Source organism: Pygoscelis adeliae, unplaced genomic scaffold, assembly GCF_000699105.1.
Source record: "Pygoscelis adeliae isolate BGI_AS28 unplaced genomic scaffold, ASM69910v1 Scaffold272, whole genome shotgun sequence".
NCBI lineage: Eukaryota > Metazoa > Chordata > Aves > Sphenisciformes > Spheniscidae > Pygoscelis > Pygoscelis adeliae.
The window spans coordinates 549,198-568,639 of record NW_008824282.1 but is presented as its reverse complement, the minus strand read 5'-3'; the positions used below and the strand labels follow the sequence as shown (position 1 = coordinate 568,639).

Sequence of the window (19,442 nt, the reverse complement as noted above, 5' to 3'; positions counted from 1 at the left end):
ATTAAGGGTAGTTTTCAGGCCTGAAATATCTGTAAACATAAATTTAATTTCTTTAATGCATTTATTTGTATATACTGTATCTGTAAATGTTTTTTTAAATCTACTTTAGTAGACCAGAAGAAAACACATTGTTTCTTTGACTCTGCTAATGACTTTTATTACTTCAGATATATACTTAAAGGAGAAATTTGCTGGGTTTTCTTTTTTGAATTTTTAGGATTCCTATTCTTATGTTCGATCTACCGCCCCAGCTGTAGCTTATGACAGCAAACAATACTATCAACAGCCAACAGCAACTGCAGCAGCTGTGGCTGCTGCTGCCCAGCCTCAACCTTCAGTAGCTGAATCGTACTACCAGACAGGTGCGTGGCATGATTCAAACTGCTGTCTTTATACACAGCCTGTCTGCTACTTTAATAACTTAAAAATAGTTTTTTGAATATTTCACATTATCCAGATTTTTTTTGTTAGTTTTGTCATGTAATCTCTGTCAATGTGTAGAAAAATTTGCTGCACCTAGAACTTGAACATTATTGTGACATTGCCATAAGTAGCTATCTCTAGTTATTAAATACACTCAAAACATACTTCTAGCCAAACTTCTTGTTTGTTTGTCTAGAAAACTTGCTGAAGTAAGTTCAAATAGTCGGTGGTGGGTTCAGATGATAACTTGGTTAGAAGGGCTCTCATTTTTAATTCTTTGGTTACTTAATGTATGTAGTTCTTTAATTATTGGTATTGTGATTGCTACAAAGCATAAATCCTGTTTACTTTTTTTTACTTTAATTAGAAATAATAAGAAAGTTTAGGTGTACTTTGGTTTAGTGTACTCTAGTAAAATCATTGAATGAGAAGATTGTTTAAAAACGTGGCAGCACAGTTAAAAATAAATAAATCTGAGGCTTACCAGTGTGAGCTGTGACATGATTAAACAGTTTTGTGTACATAGCACACAACGCATAACCATGACTTTAAAAACAAAGCAACCATAACACAAAAAACCAAAACCAATCAAACAAAAAAACCAAAACAAAAACCACTTGTTACACGTTTTTCCCCAGCATATCGTTAAGTGTCACTTAATATGGTTTGCATTTCATTCAGCTAAAACATGACAATGTTTGTACACTTCTATTTTCTATCCTAATTAGCTCCGAAAGCGGGATATAGTCAAGGGGCAACTCAGTATACCCAAGCCCAGCAAACACGACAAGTGACAGCTATAAAACCTGCAACCCCGAGTCCAGCAACAACTACGTTTTCTATATATCCAGTATCCTCTACTGTGCAGCCAGTAGCAGCTGCAGCTACTGTTGTTCCATCCTATACTCAAAGTGCAACATACAGTACAACAGCGGTTACTTACTCTGGTAAGAATTTTGCATATTATGTTGCTGGGATCTTTGCAGTTGTTAAAGGAGAGGCTTTAAATACTCAGAATTTTAGCAGTTTGTGTTCAATTACATCATTGTCTACTGAGAAGTATCAACCAGTTAAATCATTATAATGGCAAAATATTTTACTGTATCTTTAAAAGAAGTTTGATGTTTGTATGTGCCTACTTTGTTACATGTGAGAATATGCAAAGTTTTGGTATTGCTATGTGCACGGTGTTTTGTGACTTGCTGTAAGGTTTGGAGAGAAAGATGGGGGATAGAAAAAATAAGGAAAAACATCCTCACAAATATTACCCAGGGAAATTGGAAGGGAGCATGCTGCCATCAAACAGCAGTTACAGAGACAGAGAGGAGCAATCCAGTGTAAATCTTTTAAGTTTGGGTTGTCTTGACCCAAAATGGGAGGAGAATGGGTGCTGAAAAAAAGGCTTTCCTTCAAACATTAGAAATCCAAAAAGTAGTTAAAGATGAAAAGCTGTTAACTTTATGGCCAGACGGTAATCAACTGGCATATTATAGCTACCTTGAACTTTTTGTTTTGTTTTGTTTTCTGTTTAAAAAGGGATTTTAAGACTTCCTTGAGACAGAGCCTGATCAGAGGATTAAAATAGTTGAACCAGTAGATGTAGAAAGTTTATGGGAAAATTGGCTCAAAGGTATGAAAGCCCAGTTTCCTTGATTTATTCAACTTTGATACTAGAAATCAAGGACTGCATAGCCAGGTTTTAGCAGGCAAGCAGCTTCTCTTCACTAAAACAACTTAAATCAGTGAAATAGAATGTAATAGCACTAGCCATTCTGTCTTTTATCTTCATTTTTTTGCCCCTTCATCTACATAATGTCTGTCTTCCTTGCCATTTTGAAACTTGAACAGTAATCTGTTCTGGAAGACTGCTTACTTCAACTGGCCTTTGATAAATCTTTTATTAAAATTCTTGTTACATCATACTCGGTCTTACCAGATGTACCAGGAAATTTTACATATACTTTAGGGATGCTTTGATATATCTAACATAACTGCGTGTCTGCAAAGGTGTGTCTAAAATCAAATATATTCCTGACACAATTGGTAGCTATGTATTTGTATACTGTGAAACATCAAGAAAAATTCAGACTGCCTAACAAGATCTCAATAAATCTTTTATATCCTGCCCTGCCCCCCCACTCTATTATGCAACATGTTTTGAATTAGTGTGTTATGTAATTGATATATGATGTACAGTGATGTAACATTTATTTTATTTTGATCTTTGAGGTACCTCTTATTCCGGCTATGAAGCCGCAGTGTATTCGGCTGCATCGTCCTATTACCAGCAGCAGCAGCAGCAACAGAAACAGGCAGCGGCAGCAGCTGCTGCTGCTGCTCAAACAGCTGCTTGGACAGGGACCACCTTTACTAAAAAGGCACCATTCCAAAATAAGCAACTGAAACCAAAACAACCTCCCAAACCGCCCCAGATCCACTACTGTGATGTTTGTAAGATCAGCTGTGCTGGACCACAGGTACCTGTATTATGTAATATTCTGCTATACACTTTAGTTATAATTTCTTCAGCTAAAAAACTGACCCCTTTAAGAATATTTGTTAATTTTTAAAGATCTTATTCTACACTTCTACTAAAGGAATAATTAAATGAAAATGTGCACTATTATAGAAAGAGCTCCTATGAGAAGACGAAAAGGTACGTCCCCTTAGATTGTACAGAGAAGCTTCAGCTGTGCTTTGGACTTCAGAAATATTCTAAACTTTGAATCTGGTTTGCTTTTTTAGCATAGCAAACTTCTTAGAAAGTACTTTTTTCAAAATTATGGAATTACATAAATTTTGTGAATGGCAAGCTTGAAAATTTATTCTTCATTGTATTCCAGCATCTCAGTTTAGTTTCACAGTTGGTACAAGTGTGTAGAAAGTAGATACCAATTCATGCAGAGTGTTAATGCGTGTGTCTGGCTAAACAGTTCTTGCTCTTTAGGTAAATTTGTCCCACCCTGTCTGCTCTCTAGATTGCTAGTGTTGATACAGGAACAAATATCAACTTCGGCATTTCATTTCAGCACAGCTTTATGCGCTACCTTCTTTTGAATTGATTTTTTTAGTTTTCTGGATACACTTAATCACTGTGGTCTTGTAGTTTGAGGAAATTCAAAATCAAGAATAATTGAATGCAATGCAGGAAACTGCCATTTTCTGATCATATCAAGTTTTCAATAGTAATTTCTGTCAACCCGTACTTGCTCGAGGAAGTGAGAAGTTAGAGGAGAAAAGCTGATATTGTATTACCTAAAAGTGGAATCCTGGTGGTGGAGAAGACAATTTCTTGGTCTTCTAAGTGGCCTACTAATGCCTTAGAGCATGTCATATGGAAGAAATGTTCAGTAGGAAGTATTCCTTACACAAAGCATGTGTTTTATGCTATATTCTATATTACATGTATTCACGTGAATGATGAGCAAGGAGTACAAAGACAGCTTATTGTGTGTGTATTGTTTATTTAAACAGACTTATAAAGAACACTTAGAAGGCCAGAAACACAAAAAGAAAGAAGCAGCATTAAAAGCTTCCCAGAACACCAATAACAACAGCACTTCTGCTCGTGGAACTCAGAATCAGTTGCGCTGTGAGCTTTGTGATGTGTCTTGTACAGGGGCAGATGCTTATGCTGCCCATATCCGTGGAGCCAAGCATCAGAAAGTAAGAGTTTTCTCTTGTTCTTATAATACAAGTCAGTCGTATACTTCTTCCCATCATTTTTTCTCATCTTAGAGAGGAGAAAATACACAGAAACAATATAATTTGAATTATTTTATATAAAGACATTTAGTTCTGCTTTTTGTTTCAAACTTATCTTTAAGCACACTATTAGAAGGGCCTTGTTGGGAGAAAGGGGGAAAAATATTGTCATGGCATCAATGAGAAGACGATGTATTGGGGAAAGTATGTAAATCATAGGAAGAAGGTGTAGAATAAGATGGGGAAAAGAGTCAATGAGGACATGCAGTGTCATGCTTGTGCCCCCTAACTTTTCAAGACTTTTTTTGACATTTCGTCTTTTGACTGGTGCTGTGAAGCTTTCAGTGCACTTTGAAACACTGTAAGCTGAGTCAGTGCCAAGGGACAGGACTATTATGCATCACTCCTTGTTATTTCTCACAAAGAAAATTGGCATATGGGAGCAAGGAACAATGTCCTGTAGTAGACTTTATAATGAATATGTTTGGAAGACTTTTGGTAAGCATGTTTCCCCTACCTTTTGGGTGCAGTTAGGTGGGCATTCTGGAATAAAGGCTGTGGGCTGCACTGTGAACACCTATGACCTGTGTTTTAAATTTGGCCATACTATAGTAAATGCAATGGCAGTGTAGAACGTTTGTTTAGGTATTACAGATTTTCTTCGTAACTCTGGAAAGATTAATGTCAGTAACAAATACAGTATTAATATTCAGCTTTTATAGCTTTTTGCATCTCAGAACACTGTACAAAGTGGCATCAGTAACATCGTTCCTATTAAAATAAATAAATCTCATAGCAGATTTAAAACAATTTTCCCAATATAATTTTTTGTTAGTACAAGAGCAACAATTATAATTTAGATAGACTTGCCCAGTGTTCTTTCTTTCATTAATAAGTTAAGCCATTAAATTTTTGGGTTGTGTTCAATAACTCCATAGGTATATGGAGTATAGTATATATTATCCTTATCTATTTGGATGTAGCTTTCTCTTCCTCATAGTCGCTAACCACTGCTAATTTAGGTTGTCATCAGTGTAAAAATGAAGTCTCAAAGGACTCTATTTCTGTGGTACACTGAAGAATCTTGTGCATTCTACTGGAAAAAAGTACTTTTGAAGAGTTGCTTGAACTTAAATTTATAATATTATGTGACGCTAATATGTCAGTATTCTGATGGGGAACATACTTGAAAAAATAAGAACAAAAACTTAAGTGTATGTATACAGTTGTGTGCATATCATGATTGTATACATGTGTTTGCACTAAAGGCATGTCTCGCAGATTTGTATTTTTTTACTGCTACTTTCAAACCCAGTCTTTAGTTTTGATTTTGCATGTTTTGTTCTTACGGACTACATGCATTGCTTTTTCAGGTGATGGTCAGCTGTCACCAAAAAGAAGTATTATTCTATCTCAAGCATGTTGTGGAAAGGCCTCTGATTATTACTTCTAAGAATAAGCATGTACCTTTTTACTTTCTATGAGATAATAAAGAGCTCTGAAATATGCCTCACATCCTCCTTAACTGTCTCTGCAGATGTGTTTTTTTTTTAAAAAAAAAAAAGAAAGAAAACCTTTGTCTAAGGAATCTCTTCAGTTCTGCTAGGTAACCTGGAAATTCTTTCAATATGAATACTCTTAAAGTGTATTGATCAAAAGAGATAGTATTGTTGAATCTGAATTAAATAACTCTCATTTACTAATATTGTTTGGAAGGAACCAAAATAGTTCAATGTACTACACTTTTTGGAGGGAGAGTAAAAAGCAATGTGGCAATGAAACAGTCACATTGAAACAGTTTGAGCAAAATGTTTCCTTGAGTTATACAGGCTTGTGAGTTTATTGGCTTTCTGTTCTCATCTACACAGCCTTTGGAGTAAATGTCTGAATTTCTAATGGAAATAAGCAATGTAAGATAACTGTTAACTATTTCTTTCTTACAGATGACAAGAGCTTTTACATGTCCATCTTTTTTTTTTTTTTTTTTTGGCCAAGATCACTTTTTGTAAAGAAGCAATAGCTAATATTTTAGTTATATTCAGTTTTTATTTACAATGATGTTTGTGTCACATAATTTTTTCTAGTTATCCCAGGGAGATCATATTATGAATTTCTCTTTATTCTTATAGGTAGTAAAGTTGCACACAAAACTTGGCAAACCCATTCCTTCAACTGAACCAAATGTGGTTACCCAAGCTACTTCCTCAACATCCACATCTGCTTCCAAACCAACTGCCTCTGCTTCAAATATAGCAACTAGCAGCAGTACTGTGAACTCCTCTGTTGCATCGTCTGCAGTGAAAATTCTTACTCCTACGGCAAATACACCACTTAACACTGCGTCCAACAACAAAACATCTTCAACCGCTGCTAATATAGCTGTAAAGAAAATATCTACACCGAAAATAAACTTTGTTGGCAAGTACAGAAGTCAGTCTTTATTTTGAAACCTAACCTATTCTATAATTTTTTTTTAAGACTCAGTGCAGCAAATACAAATGCATTTAGTTAACTTTATGCATGAGTAACTCTGTTGTGTTTAAGAGAATTACTGATAGGTGAACATAAGAATGTAAATAGAAGTTTTGCTTCAAAATTTATGGTGTTTTCTGCCTAGTTGTCTCCACCTGGCCTCTCTTGGAGGCTTCTCCCACCTTCATAAGAAGCCTCCCACCTTTGGTTTCTTATGTGGTAGCTACTGGAGTGTTGCAGTTTATAGTCCAGTTGGTCCTTATTTCAGTTTAGAGCCTGGGCTGTTAAGGCAACCTGCAGTAGGTTGGCAGTTGATAACTGGGCAACTGAAACATCCTTGTAACAGTGCAAATCTAACAGTGGAAACTTTTGAAATGAGCTTGACAGACATTTAGAGATGGGAAGCAGCTGTTCCACAATTAGCTATCCTGCTCTTGAAGGAAAGACCTATGTAGTTGCAACACTGAGAGTATACTACGTTTGTTAGTACAAACATTATAAGGTTTTGAAGTACTTTCTTGAATCCATTTACAAAAAAAAAAAATCTGATGACAAAAAAGAGATGATTAAAATATATTTGCTGAGTTGTTCCCATTCAGTCCTATCTCTTTTGAAAAAGCATGAAAATGAATAAAGAAAGTTGCAATTATATAAAGAAAAAGTTTTTCTTGCTAAAAAAACCCAACCAAGTGTTTCAATAACTTGAATGTTGTTAGGCTTTATTTTTTTTAAATCTTTAATTGTATATAAAATATGTTTAAGTTTTAACTAATTTTAAAAGACTGAAAATGCTTTGGCCGGAGCATTGATATTTGCAAATAATATCAATGTTTGCACATGATGTGTAATCACATTCTCATTTTATGAAAGGTAACGATTTAACTTTTTTGATTTGTAGGTGGCAATAAGCTTCAGACAACAGGAAGTAAACTGGAAGAAATGAAATCAGCTGAAAGTGTTAAAACAACTCCTACTGCTACAGTACAAACACAGGAAGTAAAACCAGACACAGCAGCTGAACCAGTGACTCCCACGACTCTTGCTGCCTTGCAAAGTGATGTCCAGCCAGTGGGCCATGACTATGTGGAGGAGGTATTGATATGAAAATATGTAGTATTTTTCAAATATTTTAGTGAAAATTTGTTCAACATGGAACAGAATCACAGAACAGTTGAGGTTCTGTGGAGGTCATCTGAGGGTCCAATCCCACTTAAGCAGGGCCACCTACAGCCAGTTGCCCAGGATCGTGTCCAGACAGCTTTTGAATATCTCCAAAGACAGAGACTCCACAACTTCCCTGGGCAACCTGTGCCAGGGCTCAGTCACCCTCACAGTAAAAAAGTGTTTCCCGATGTTCAGAGGGAACGTCCTGTGTTTCGCTTTGTGCCCATTGCCTCTGGTCCTGTCACTGGGAACCACTGAAAAAAGCCCGCCTCTGTCCTCTTTGCACCCTTCCTTCGGGTATTTATACCCGTTAAGAAGATCCTCCCTCAACCTTCTCTTCTCTAGGCTAGACAGTCCCAGGTCTCTCAGCCTTTCCTCGTGGGAGAGATGCTTCAGTCCCCTCGTCATCTTTGTGGCTCTTTGTTGGACTCTCTCCAGTATGTCCATGTCTCTCTCGTACTGGGGAGCCCAGAACTGGGGACAGGGCTCCAGCTGTGGCCTCAGCAGTGCTGAGTTAGAGAGGAAGGATCACCCCCCTCGACCTGCTGGCAATACTTCTGCTAATGCAGCCCAGGATGCCAGTCGCCTTCTTTGCTGCAAGGGCACATTACTGGCTCACGTTCAACTTGGTGTCCGCCAGGACCCCCGGGTCCTTTTCTGTCAAGCTGCTTTCCAGCTGGGTGGCCGCCAGCATATACTGGTGCACGGGGTTGTTCCGCGCTGGCTACAGAACTTTGCACTTCCCCTTGTCGAACTTCATGAGATTCCTATCGGCCCATTTCTCCAGCCCGTTGAGGTCCCTCTGGATGGCAGCACAACCCTCTGGCATATCAGCCACTCTTCCCAGTTTGTGTCATCAGCAAACTTGTGGAGGGTACACTCTGCCCCATCATCCAGATCATTAATGAAGGTGTTAAACAGAACTGGACCCAGTATTGACCCCTGGTGTACTAGCCAGTTACTAGCCTCCAACTAGGCTTCATTCTACTGATCAACACCTTCTGGGCCTGGCCATTCAGCCAGTTTTCAATCCACCTCACTTTAGGCTTATCCAGCCGATACATCAACAGCTTGTGTATGAGGATATTACAGTGAGACTGTGTCAAAGGCCCAACGGAAGTCCAGGTAGACAATATTGACTGCTCTCCCCTCATCTACCAGGCCATTCATTTCATCCCAGAAGTTTATTAAGTTGATCAAGTGTGACTTCCCCTTGGTGAAGCCATGCTGACTACTCCTGACGATTTTCTTGCCCTTAATGTGCCTGGAAATGGTTTCCAGGATTAGCTGCTCCATCACCTTCCCAGGGATCGAGGTGAGGCTGACTGACCTCTAATTCCCTGGGTCCTCCTTGAAGATAAGAATGACAAGGCATTGAACCTGCAAAGGCTTGTGCATATGTTTATATTTTTGTATTGTGCATGTTTCTTTTATGCTCAGTTGGGCATTCTTCATGTGGGTGGCATGAGATATGTGGATGAAGTCTGATGTAAATTTTTCATGATTTGCACGTTTGTAATTATTCAACTCAGTATGTTCGGGCTCGAGTTTAAAGCTGTGTACTCTTTGGAATGGACGAACTTTGTTCTTTGTTCATTACCAAGCACAACGGTGTATTTGTCAGAATTGAAAGTTCTATTTTGCCTTCTTTTGGTTAGAGTGTGAACTTTTTAGCATGTTTTGAGACAGGTAGACATTATCCAGTGTCACTGAATTAGATTAATTTTTACATTAGCTTTGGTTTAAAAAAAAAAAAATCCAAATGTGTTATAACTTTATTTTCCAGGTAAGAAATGATGAAGGAAAGGTGATCCGCTTTCACTGTAAACTTTGTGAATGCAGTTTTAATGATCCTAATGCCAAGGAGATGCACTTAAAAGGGAGGCGGCACAGACTTCAGTATAAGGTTAGTAGAAATGCTAATGCTTCTATCTGAAAATCTACCAGATGTCAGCTGACTGATTACACATTTTTACATTTAAAGGCTAGACAAAAGTAGGTACTCTTGAGTAAACAGCATATAAAAAAAGGTAGAGAAATATATTTCTCACGGAGTATAGTCTTTAAAGAAGTATGTGACTTCTTTAAGTATGTTTCACAGCAGACTGTGAAACTGTATTTTCATTTGGGTTTTTTTTAAACGTATTGAACATTGCTTTCAGGCAACCTTTGCAACATTAAAATACGGTACCACATATGCAAGCAACAGTAGATTCTTTATGTTGTTTACCATTAATTTTGAATAGTGTAACATAGTAACGCTGAATGTTTTTGGTGGGATAAACCACATAAACCCTTTGTGGAGACATTTGAGAAACAAGTGTTGCAGATTTTTTAGTCATGAATGGAGAGACACCTGTAGCGACATATGGAGTGCATTTTAATTATTATAAGATTATATTGGAAGAATCTACTGTGGTCATAGGACATACAATGGGCCTGCATAATCATGAAAGGGATGAAAGAAGAGAAAAAATTACCAGAAAATTTTATTCAGTAACTCATTATTATGCCCCTGTGTGAGGGACCCTTCAGGAACAGGGCATCAGGAAGCACACTGTAATTAAGATGTTTTAATTACATTAAGCTGAAATGTTTTTTCAGGCTATAGAGTAGTCATCCTGCTACAGAATGAACAGCAAATTACTTCATATTTCATGTAACATTTTAATCTTAAAATTGCTTTGTTCTCATATAAGTGAAGAGTGAATTCATGCTATTTGTAGTATGTTGCTATGTCTTTGCTTTAAAATACTGGACACAGATTTTTCTTCTTCAACTACTCATTCAATGCAGTTCTAAAACTGCATTTTACTCCCCTTGATTTTATCATAGACCAGTAGTGTGTGTTAAACATGTCAGAAGAACTCTGTAACCTTGAGATGACAAGAGGAAAAACAACATTTCATTTATTATTTTTCTGAACTAGAAAAAAGTAAACCCAGACTTACAAGTAGAAGTAAAGCCCAGTATTCGAGCAAGAAAAATTCAGGAAGAGAAGATGAGGAAACAGATGCAGAAAGAAGAATACTGGAGAAGGCGAGAAGAGGAAGAACGCTGGAGGATGGAAATGAGGTAATGCATTATGTTGTATCAATGAGCGAGAAAACGGTGCAGTCAGATTATCTAAAACTAACTCTGCTTCTGTAGTTACTTATTTTGAATACTTGTTTTGGAACTCTGTACTCTCTTGTTTTAAATTAAGTTGTCATTATCCCTCTGGGGTTTTTGTTTGTTAGTGTTCAATCCCTCTGAGGAACGCAGGCTTATTAGAATTATTTTGCTATAAATTTAAACCCACTTTCAAAATGACCATTCATTTTAGTTACCCTCTGGAGTTCACTGGTATTTGCTTATGACTACTAGAAATGCATTAGTGAGGACATACAAGAATATATTTAGAATGGTTGCAAGTATTAACTGCTATATAAAGAGAACACTTTGATTGATGCGCTTCAGGCGATATGAAGAGGACATGTACTGGAGGAGAATGGAGGAAGAGCAGCATCACTGGGATGACCGCCGCAGAATACCAGATGGAGGATATCCTCATGGTCCTCCAGGACCTCTAGGCCTGCTGGGAGTTAGACCAGGAATGACTCCTCAGCCCCAAGGACCAGCTGTGAGTTTCTTAACTTGAGAAAAAAAAAGAAATTATACTTACCAGGAGGCACAGTTAGGAACTATAAATTATTCAGTGCTACTTCAGTTGTTTCCAGTGTTTCTTAATAAAGGATTTGGAAAAGCAAAGAAGAAATTATATGCTAATGAGACTGTGTAGGTGGACCTGTCTTCCAAAAAAGTCCACTGAAATGACAAAAGGATGCCTTGAGGACAAATATTGTTTCTTCTGAAATACAAGTATACTTATGTACTACTTTTATTTAATTGCATTTTACATTATTTATCTAATTGTTGACAAATACATGGATAAAAAGTGGTTGGATTGTCAGTCCCAGAGAATAATGGTTAGTGGTGGGTCGTACTCTATCTGGCGTTCAGTAACAAGTGCAGTACCACATGGGTTTATCCCGGGATTTGTCTCATTAGCACCTTGTCAATGATCTGAAAGGTGATGGAGTGAGTGCACACTCATCATTTTGCAGCTGGCATGAAACTGAATCAGTCTGGGGTGGGGAGAATAGTTGATACCTTTGAGGGGAGGGCTGCCATCCAGGGGGACCTAGGCAGACTGGAGGAATGGACCAACAGGAACTTTATGGAATTGTGCAAGGACAAATGCCTAATGCTGCACTCAGGAAGGAATAACCCCTTGCACTGATACAGGCTGGGGAGTGACAGGCTGGGTAGCAGCTGTGCTGAAAGGGATCAGGGGATCTTGGCAGATAGCAAGCTGAACATGAGTCAACAGTGTGCCCTGGCAGCAGTGAAGGCCAACAGCATCCTGGGTTATATTAACAGGACCGTAATCAGTAGATGAAGGGAAATGATCAGCTTTCATTAGACCCAAACTGCAATACTACATTCAGTTTTGGGCTTTACAGTACAAGAAAGATACTATAAACCACAGCAGGTTCAGTGTGGAGCTACCAGGATGGTCAGGGCTCTGGAACACATGCCCTGTGAAGAGAGACTGAAGGATCTGGGCTTGTTCAGCCTGGAGAAGAGAGCGCTTCAGTGGGACATAATAGCCTTCTAATACCTGTGCATTATAAAGACAATGGAGCCAGGCTCTTTACAGTCATGAGAGGGCAAGATACAACCAGCTTAAGCTGAGAAAAAAGAGGTTCAGATTGAATACAGGGAATAATTTTTTTCATACAGATGTGCAGCATCCATGTTTGGCAGTTTTCAAGACTGACTGGATAAAGCCCTGAGCAATGTGACATGGTCTTACAGCTGCCCATGGTTTGCATAGGAGGTTGGACTAGAGGATCTCCTGAGGTCCCTTCCTATTTGAATTCAGGTCCCTTCCTATTTGAATTCTTCTGTGGTTCTGTGAAAGTAGTCATGGACACTTTGTTTTGCAGCAGTATGCAAGTAACAATAGATATTAATGTTGGGGAGATACTTTTGATGCTGGGATTTCATAAGTTTTTAATTTTGATACATGTAATGTTTTTTCAGGCATGATTGATTGTGACCAGTGTAAGTTGTTAAGGACACTTCAGTTCATGTTTTGTTACATTCCAGTGATTTTGAGATTTGAATATTCTGTTGTTTAGCCACATGTTTGGTTTTTGGTCACTTACCATTTGTGAACTTGGAAGAGTACCCAAATTTCAGAGATACGCTTTTTCGTCTGTTTAGCCTCTACGCCGCCCTGACTCCTCTGATGACCGCTATGTGATGACCAAACATGCCGCTATATATCCAACGGAGGAGGAACTCCAAGCAGTCCAAAAAATTGTTTCTATTACTGAGCGTGCTTTGAAACTTGTTTCTGACAACATGACTGATCATGAAAAAAGCAAGAACAAAGAGGGAGATGACAAAAAAGATGGCAGTAAAGACAGGTATTTTTTTATATTACTTTTTAAGAATTTCATAATTTGTTTCTGAAATTTTTCCTTACACTGTTATCAGTGCTTCCAGGGATTCTCTTCTCTTTGGGTTTTGATATGGTTTATGTCACTATGGCCTCAAAAGTATGTGGAATACTCCTATTTTATTTCACTTTTCTATCTTCAGGTTTAGTTTTAAGATTTTTATGTTATTTTAAATGCAACTTTTAACTATAATTCACAGAGCTTTGAAAGGAGTTTTACGGGTAGGCGTTTTGGCTAAAGGTTTGCTACTCCGTGGAGACCGAAATGTCAATCTTGTTTTGTTATGCGCCGAGAAGCCTTCAAAGACGTTACTCACTCGTATTGCTGAAAGTCTTCCCAAACAACTTGCAGTAAGTAGAATTTAGATTTTTGGATTTGAATTTTTGTAAAGATACTGTAAAAATCTGTCCTCAAGTCAAATGTCTGCAGGGCTCACTGTGCCACATTTCATAGCTCAGGTTCAGTTTCTTTCCATTTTCTAAGTGTTTCCGTCTGAATTCAGGGACTATGCTGCATGTTTTGCTTTCTGTATATTGTGTCCATGCAAGTGTCTAGGTGTTTACACTAGCGGTGTAGTATCAATTATCATTTAATAGATTTCATTTAATTGGGAAACAGAAATGAACAGAAGACTATTATCCAGTTACGAGCAGCGATAGAGGTAATTTGTGCTGTGTTACAGGAAGCTTGCTGTCTGAAGGTCAAAGTTCTCCATTAATGCCAATCTGTTTGTACTTACATCTTGTTTCCAATTTGTATGTGTCAGTGCTTTGTAGTTCCACAATTAGTTAACTAAGTCTTCTGTCTTTTTTTTCAATTTGGCCTTTTAAAAAGAAAAAAACAAGTACATGCAGTCTTAGACCATTCAGCGGAATTCATATAAACCATTTGCTGTATTTCCACAAGAAATGAAAGTATAGAATAAAGTCTGTGCTCTGTGCTGAACAAAGCCTGTCCACCATCGTTACAGAATGCTTGTCACAGCATTAGTATTTCAGTACTGTCTGGTAAAATGTTCAGCGGAATCAGTGGCATGGTAGAAGCTTTAGCAAGATCAGATTAATTAGAAAATAATCTCGAGTTTGCTCTTGTTTGAAGTAACAGAACAGAAGAAAATTTAAAAACTGCACATCTTGGTCTGGCTTTGTGGAGAAGTCACTTGTCCCTCTAGTTTGTGGAGGAAGGTGGTAGAGGTGCCTACAGCTCCTTCTTGGGGGTATTTAGAACTATTAAATGTAGTTGCAAGAAGCAATTTGGAATAACCACTTTGTTAGTTACTCTTATATTTTTTCCCTGGTGTTTATCTTGCCCTTTGTTCTTATCATGTTGTGACAGCCAAGTATAGAATGTACCTAGCAGTGTACCCATCCTGTAACTGTAAGCTTGAAGAACAACCACTGCATCTTTGTGATGCAGTCTCCTGTGTTCCAGTGAGAAACATATCCAGCTGATATTTTAAGTGGCACTGAGGCTTTTCTTTATCTCAAACACTGTCAAGATTCTTGTTATGTAACTTACTTGTATATGAATTTAATTTCTGGGCATTTGGTTTTCTTTTGCATGCTTGGTGACTGCTGTGTATTTTCATTAATGGTTTGGAAACAGTACACAAGTCCATATATATATCTTAATTGTGTATACTGTGGTTTCTTTGAATACAGAGGTCTCTGCTTCATATAATTATTCTGTGTTTCCGTCTTTCTGTTAAAAAGACTATGTTGAAATCCGTTTTCTTCCCCATACTTTTATTGGCCACATGCTAATGGAAATTTCTGTTTCTTGATATTTAGGTAATAAGTCCTGAGAAATACGATATCAAGTGTGCAGTCCCAGAGGCAGCAATAATTTTAAATTCGTGTGTGGAACCCAAAATGCAAGTCACTATCACACTGACATCTCCAGTCATTCGGGAGGAGAACATGAGGGATGGAGGTTGGGAAGTTGTTAAAGATGTTACTTCTTTCTCACCCGTTTTTTTATGTTTATCTGTTCTGCTTAAGATGGCATTAAGGTCCTGGAAGGCAACATGCTGGCACATGTATTTGATCGAAACCTTGTTTTCCAACAACCAGACTCAGTAGAGAACAGTTGGTTAAAATAAATGCTTATATGATGCGTTTATTTAATTTTTAAAATTTCTAACTTTAAGTCCAACCTCAGCTTTCTGGAAAAGGTACAAACTTGACTATTTTTTTCCCCTCTTTTAAAATTATGTGGAAAACTAAGTGTTTTATAGCAAGTGGCTATAAACTGGCTTTCTAGAGCAGTCTTGCCCTAAGAGAAAGATTGTGTGGTTTTAGAAAATCAAATCACAGGTTTTTGGGTTTAAACTGGATCAGTACTACCATCACTTACACATTCCAAATAGCAGTGCCACTTAAAATGCACTTTTATAATACTTTTGATGGTAACAGTGCTTCTAACTTTAAAAGACAATGCGATTTTTTCCAGCTCTCTGAGGTTGCTTTTTGGTCTGAAGTGCTTTCTGAGTATATTTAGGCTCCTGGTATTACAATCAGTCTTCTATCCAACTGGCAAACGCAGACAAGTACAATAAGAAATGGCTTTGTCGTTAAGCTGAAGCAGAAGGTGGAGCTTGTAAATCAATTTACATTTCTGAAGTCCACAGTTTCTCTGGTGCCAGCAGTGTTGCTTTAGGGTCTGTTCTGTAACACTTTCAAAGCTCCAAAAGCTTTTAAGCCAACAAGCATGATTAATGTCTGCAGTACATTGGTTCTTTTTGTTTACGGGTCAGATAAAATTAACTTTTGTTTCCTTTAATCCTGTATTTTCATAGTTGAAAGACATCATGGCAAACAGGGTTCTGGTGTTTGACAGTGAACCTACAAATAGGAAATCTGAGGCTATCTTAACACTTCTCATGCAGGTTGAAAAAAATTGTATGTGTGTATGTATACATGTGCTTGTGTATATACGTATTTATATAAGCCACAGAGGTTTTTTTTACTTCATCTCATCATTACATGTCCTCTAAAATACTTGAGGTTTTTATATTGCATTGGTAAATGTCCTGTAGCTGTGACTAGTGCATTGTAAACAAGCTGTGTTAACAAAGTTGTCTTCCATAATCGGAAAGAAAAATTTCAAGATGCATTCTCTGGTTTGGATGACTTCTGAAGAGTCTTTAAGAGTGCTTTGTACAGGATTTTTAAGCTGTGCATATTATTCCTAGCTATAAAGGCTTTGTACATGTACTGTCACACCCAACCAATTTTACTTGTTTTTTGACAATCTAAGTGTAACATGACTCTTGGTTTGTCTGTGCCGAATCAGACTTCACATATTATTTAAGTTTATAAAGAATACTTTAACTTAAAAGATTTGATTATTAAATTAGATTAACCATTAAATGAATGTAACCTTAAACACCATGTTTATTTCTTAATGTACTGTGCAACAGTGCAATATTGATTCCTGCCACAATACTCAATTTCAATTAGGTGGTTTCTGGCCTGAAATTTTATGATGTGGACTAAAAATAAATTAAAATTCAAATTATTGCCATCAATCCCTTAATTTATGCCACCTAAAGGAAACAAATCTGTATTTTTGTCTGACCCACACTTGAGTTAAAATGATCATTGTGAGTTTATTCACTGCTGAATGCAGTACTGCCTCTAGGCAAGCAAAATCAAGTTAGATTTCTCTTCAAGACACTGAGCAGTATAAAATGGATGTGCAGAAAAGTTCACTTTTGAAACTAGAGCAAAGAGAAGACTGAATTGCAAATTATTGCAGCAAAGAAGGCCTTATTACGAAGACTGCTGCTTATTTGCTGCAGAGTAACAGTATGTGTTTGTGTTCTTTCTTACTGCAGCTTCTCATGCTCTGTGTCTTACAGTGGTTTAAAGTTTTCATTTTTTTTTAGCCCGCTTGGGGAGCTAGTTCAGGTGATAAGGAAGGCTTTACCGGAAGAACCAGTTTGAGTAAAGATGAGACTGAGACTTGCACGTGGAATAGAATCGTGTTTGATGTGTAATAATCCCATTACATGATAAAAGGCTAAAAAAAAATACAGTGACATAAAATTGTTAACCGCATAGCTACTGTTTCTTACAGTATTGTGCGTTTGACAGTTTACCGAATCTGATAATATTCGAAGTGCTCTAACCCCTGCTGTGGAATCTTTCCTTCAGCAAACAAAGTGTACATACTTATAAACGCATATATGTGTGCGCGTGTGTCTTTTTTATCCTTAGCTAACAGCCCCGGTCCAAAGCCTTCTAGCAGAGGGACTTGATTCCTGTCAGGGGTTGCTGCCAAGACATCGGAAGGATTTTTGACCAAGGTTTTCTAAAGCTCAGTGTCACACCTGCCATGCTTTACAAAGGAGGGGGTTTGGATGCATAGTCCTAGCATCTACTGTTACTTTGTGTTTTGTTTTTTTTTCTTCTCGTCTTTGTCTCTCTCCTAGAATTAAGCAGTGTTCACACTAGTCTTGAAATAGTTGACTGGGTAAAATGTATTTCCCATAATAAAACTTACCGAAATTGATATACCTGTTAACTTTTACTGAAGAAGTAGTGTGGACACAGCATGTCTAACTGAAGATTAACCCCTTATATTTAGGCTAGTAATAAATTAAGTTATGTAGGGTAAGAATTCGTGCTTGTGTTTTGTAAATTAATTCAGTTTTTTGTCTTAGCTTAACAGGGTGGTAGGTTAGGCATCTGAATTTAGTTAAATAGTCTTTAAGGGGTTAATCCTGAAGTGTGAAACAGATGCAAAAATCCACAGATTAAATATTACAAGAGTTTCCTTGATACATTTTTTCAGCCAATGTAGTCTCAGTGCAATAGGTGCCTTGGCAACTTCAGACTTTCAGAGTCTTTTTAAGTTTCAAGGGTATTCATATGATATCTATTAGTGGCACATTTTAGATCGACATCTCCAGCACTGAGTCAGATTCTCTTCTGTGCACTTAAACTGTAATTCTTTTTAGTAAAATTGTTTTCCAAATTGAAGTTTTTCAGATCTAGAATTAATTGGAGTTTCAAATTTTGTAATGAATTATTGTACTGAAAGTTTGCACAGTGTCACCTATTTGCATATTAGTTTTAGAAGAATGTAAATAATTGACTGATCAGGCTACTAGGCCCAACAACCCATATTTTTATTTTTAATTTCTCAACCTTACTTCGCCACTTTTTTCCTGCTGTGGGTTTTCTCTAAATGTACTCCTTGTCTCTTATATCCAGATTGTACTTGTTTCATCAGTTATCTTACCTGGCACCTCTCTTGTACAGTTTTGGGTTTGGGTTTTTTTTGGTTTTGTTTTGTTTTAAAGGAAATACCGCTTTAAATGTCTTCATTTGCTCTGTAAACGCCTCATTAGTGCAGGTTTTCCTCTTTCCACTTTAACATATAGTCCATAAGTTTGAATATCTGTGTGAGAAGATACCTATGTTCTTCTCAGCTTCATTCTTATTTTGAAATCCTCCCCCTTTTATCACTGTGCAGAGCAATGGGACTATCCTATAAAAATGCTCAAACCTGAATGTAGAGCTTCAGATTAAATTTAATTATTATATTGCAAAGTTGTACCACCATGTTCATTCATGGCTTTTTAGCACTCTGTATAGTAAAGTATCCTACTATTTCTTTCACATTTGTGTGAAATAGGTGGTTTCAGAGCTGTCTTCCTGCAGCATCCCTAAAAGCTTCTCCTTGCAGGCATGTTTCATGAGTCTCAATATTTACTTTTTTTAAAATTTTATTCTCTGACTTACCTAAATTTACATCTTGCTGCAGTAAACGATATTGTTCCATACAGTCAGCTCCTGTGAAATGAGTACCATTGAGTGAGGGCTTTTTGTTTCATCTTATCTGGTGTATCACCAGTTATGCTATCAATATACTTTGTTACTAGTCACAATAGCCATTTTCATAATTAGTAAAACAAAGAACTTTTAAAGCTGATCACTGCATTATATCTCTACAATTTTTAAGTAAATGGAGGATACCATTTCACATTGTTCAGTGGTTCCAGTTTCATTGATTAAACCACTTCCAAAAGGGCCTGTGGTCTCTTCCTTTTTGGTAACAAAGCAATCAGCTTGGTAATCAAATCCTTTTTTGAACATTTAAATATACAAGATCTACTATATTTTCTTTATCTTTCAGATGTTCTGCTTTGTTTATTAAGGT

General features: G+C 37.2%; 1 protein-coding gene across 1 annotated transcript in view; it reads left to right on the top strand.

Moving 5' to 3' along the window:
• The window catches only part of ZFR (zinc finger RNA binding protein), a 45,821-nt gene that overhangs the window by 18,181 nt on the left and 8,198 nt on the right, over positions 1 to 19,442 (top strand). The window contains exons 3-14 of the mRNA XM_009318435.1: positions 218 to 362; positions 1,152 to 1,370; positions 2,653 to 2,900; positions 3,898 to 4,089; positions 6,258 to 6,558; positions 7,499 to 7,692; positions 9,551 to 9,670; positions 10,694 to 10,839; positions 11,224 to 11,386; positions 13,036 to 13,241; positions 13,474 to 13,624; positions 15,065 to 15,206. Of these exons, the coding sequence (XP_009316710.1) occupies positions 218 to 362; positions 1,152 to 1,370; positions 2,653 to 2,900; positions 3,898 to 4,089; positions 6,258 to 6,558; positions 7,499 to 7,692; positions 9,551 to 9,670; positions 10,694 to 10,839; positions 11,224 to 11,386; positions 13,036 to 13,241; positions 13,474 to 13,624; positions 15,065 to 15,206 (2,227 nt within the window). The remainder of the gene's footprint in view (positions 1 to 217; positions 363 to 1,151; positions 1,371 to 2,652; positions 2,901 to 3,897; positions 4,090 to 6,257; positions 6,559 to 7,498; positions 7,693 to 9,550; positions 9,671 to 10,693; positions 10,840 to 11,223; positions 11,387 to 13,035; positions 13,242 to 13,473; positions 13,625 to 15,064; positions 15,207 to 19,442) is intronic.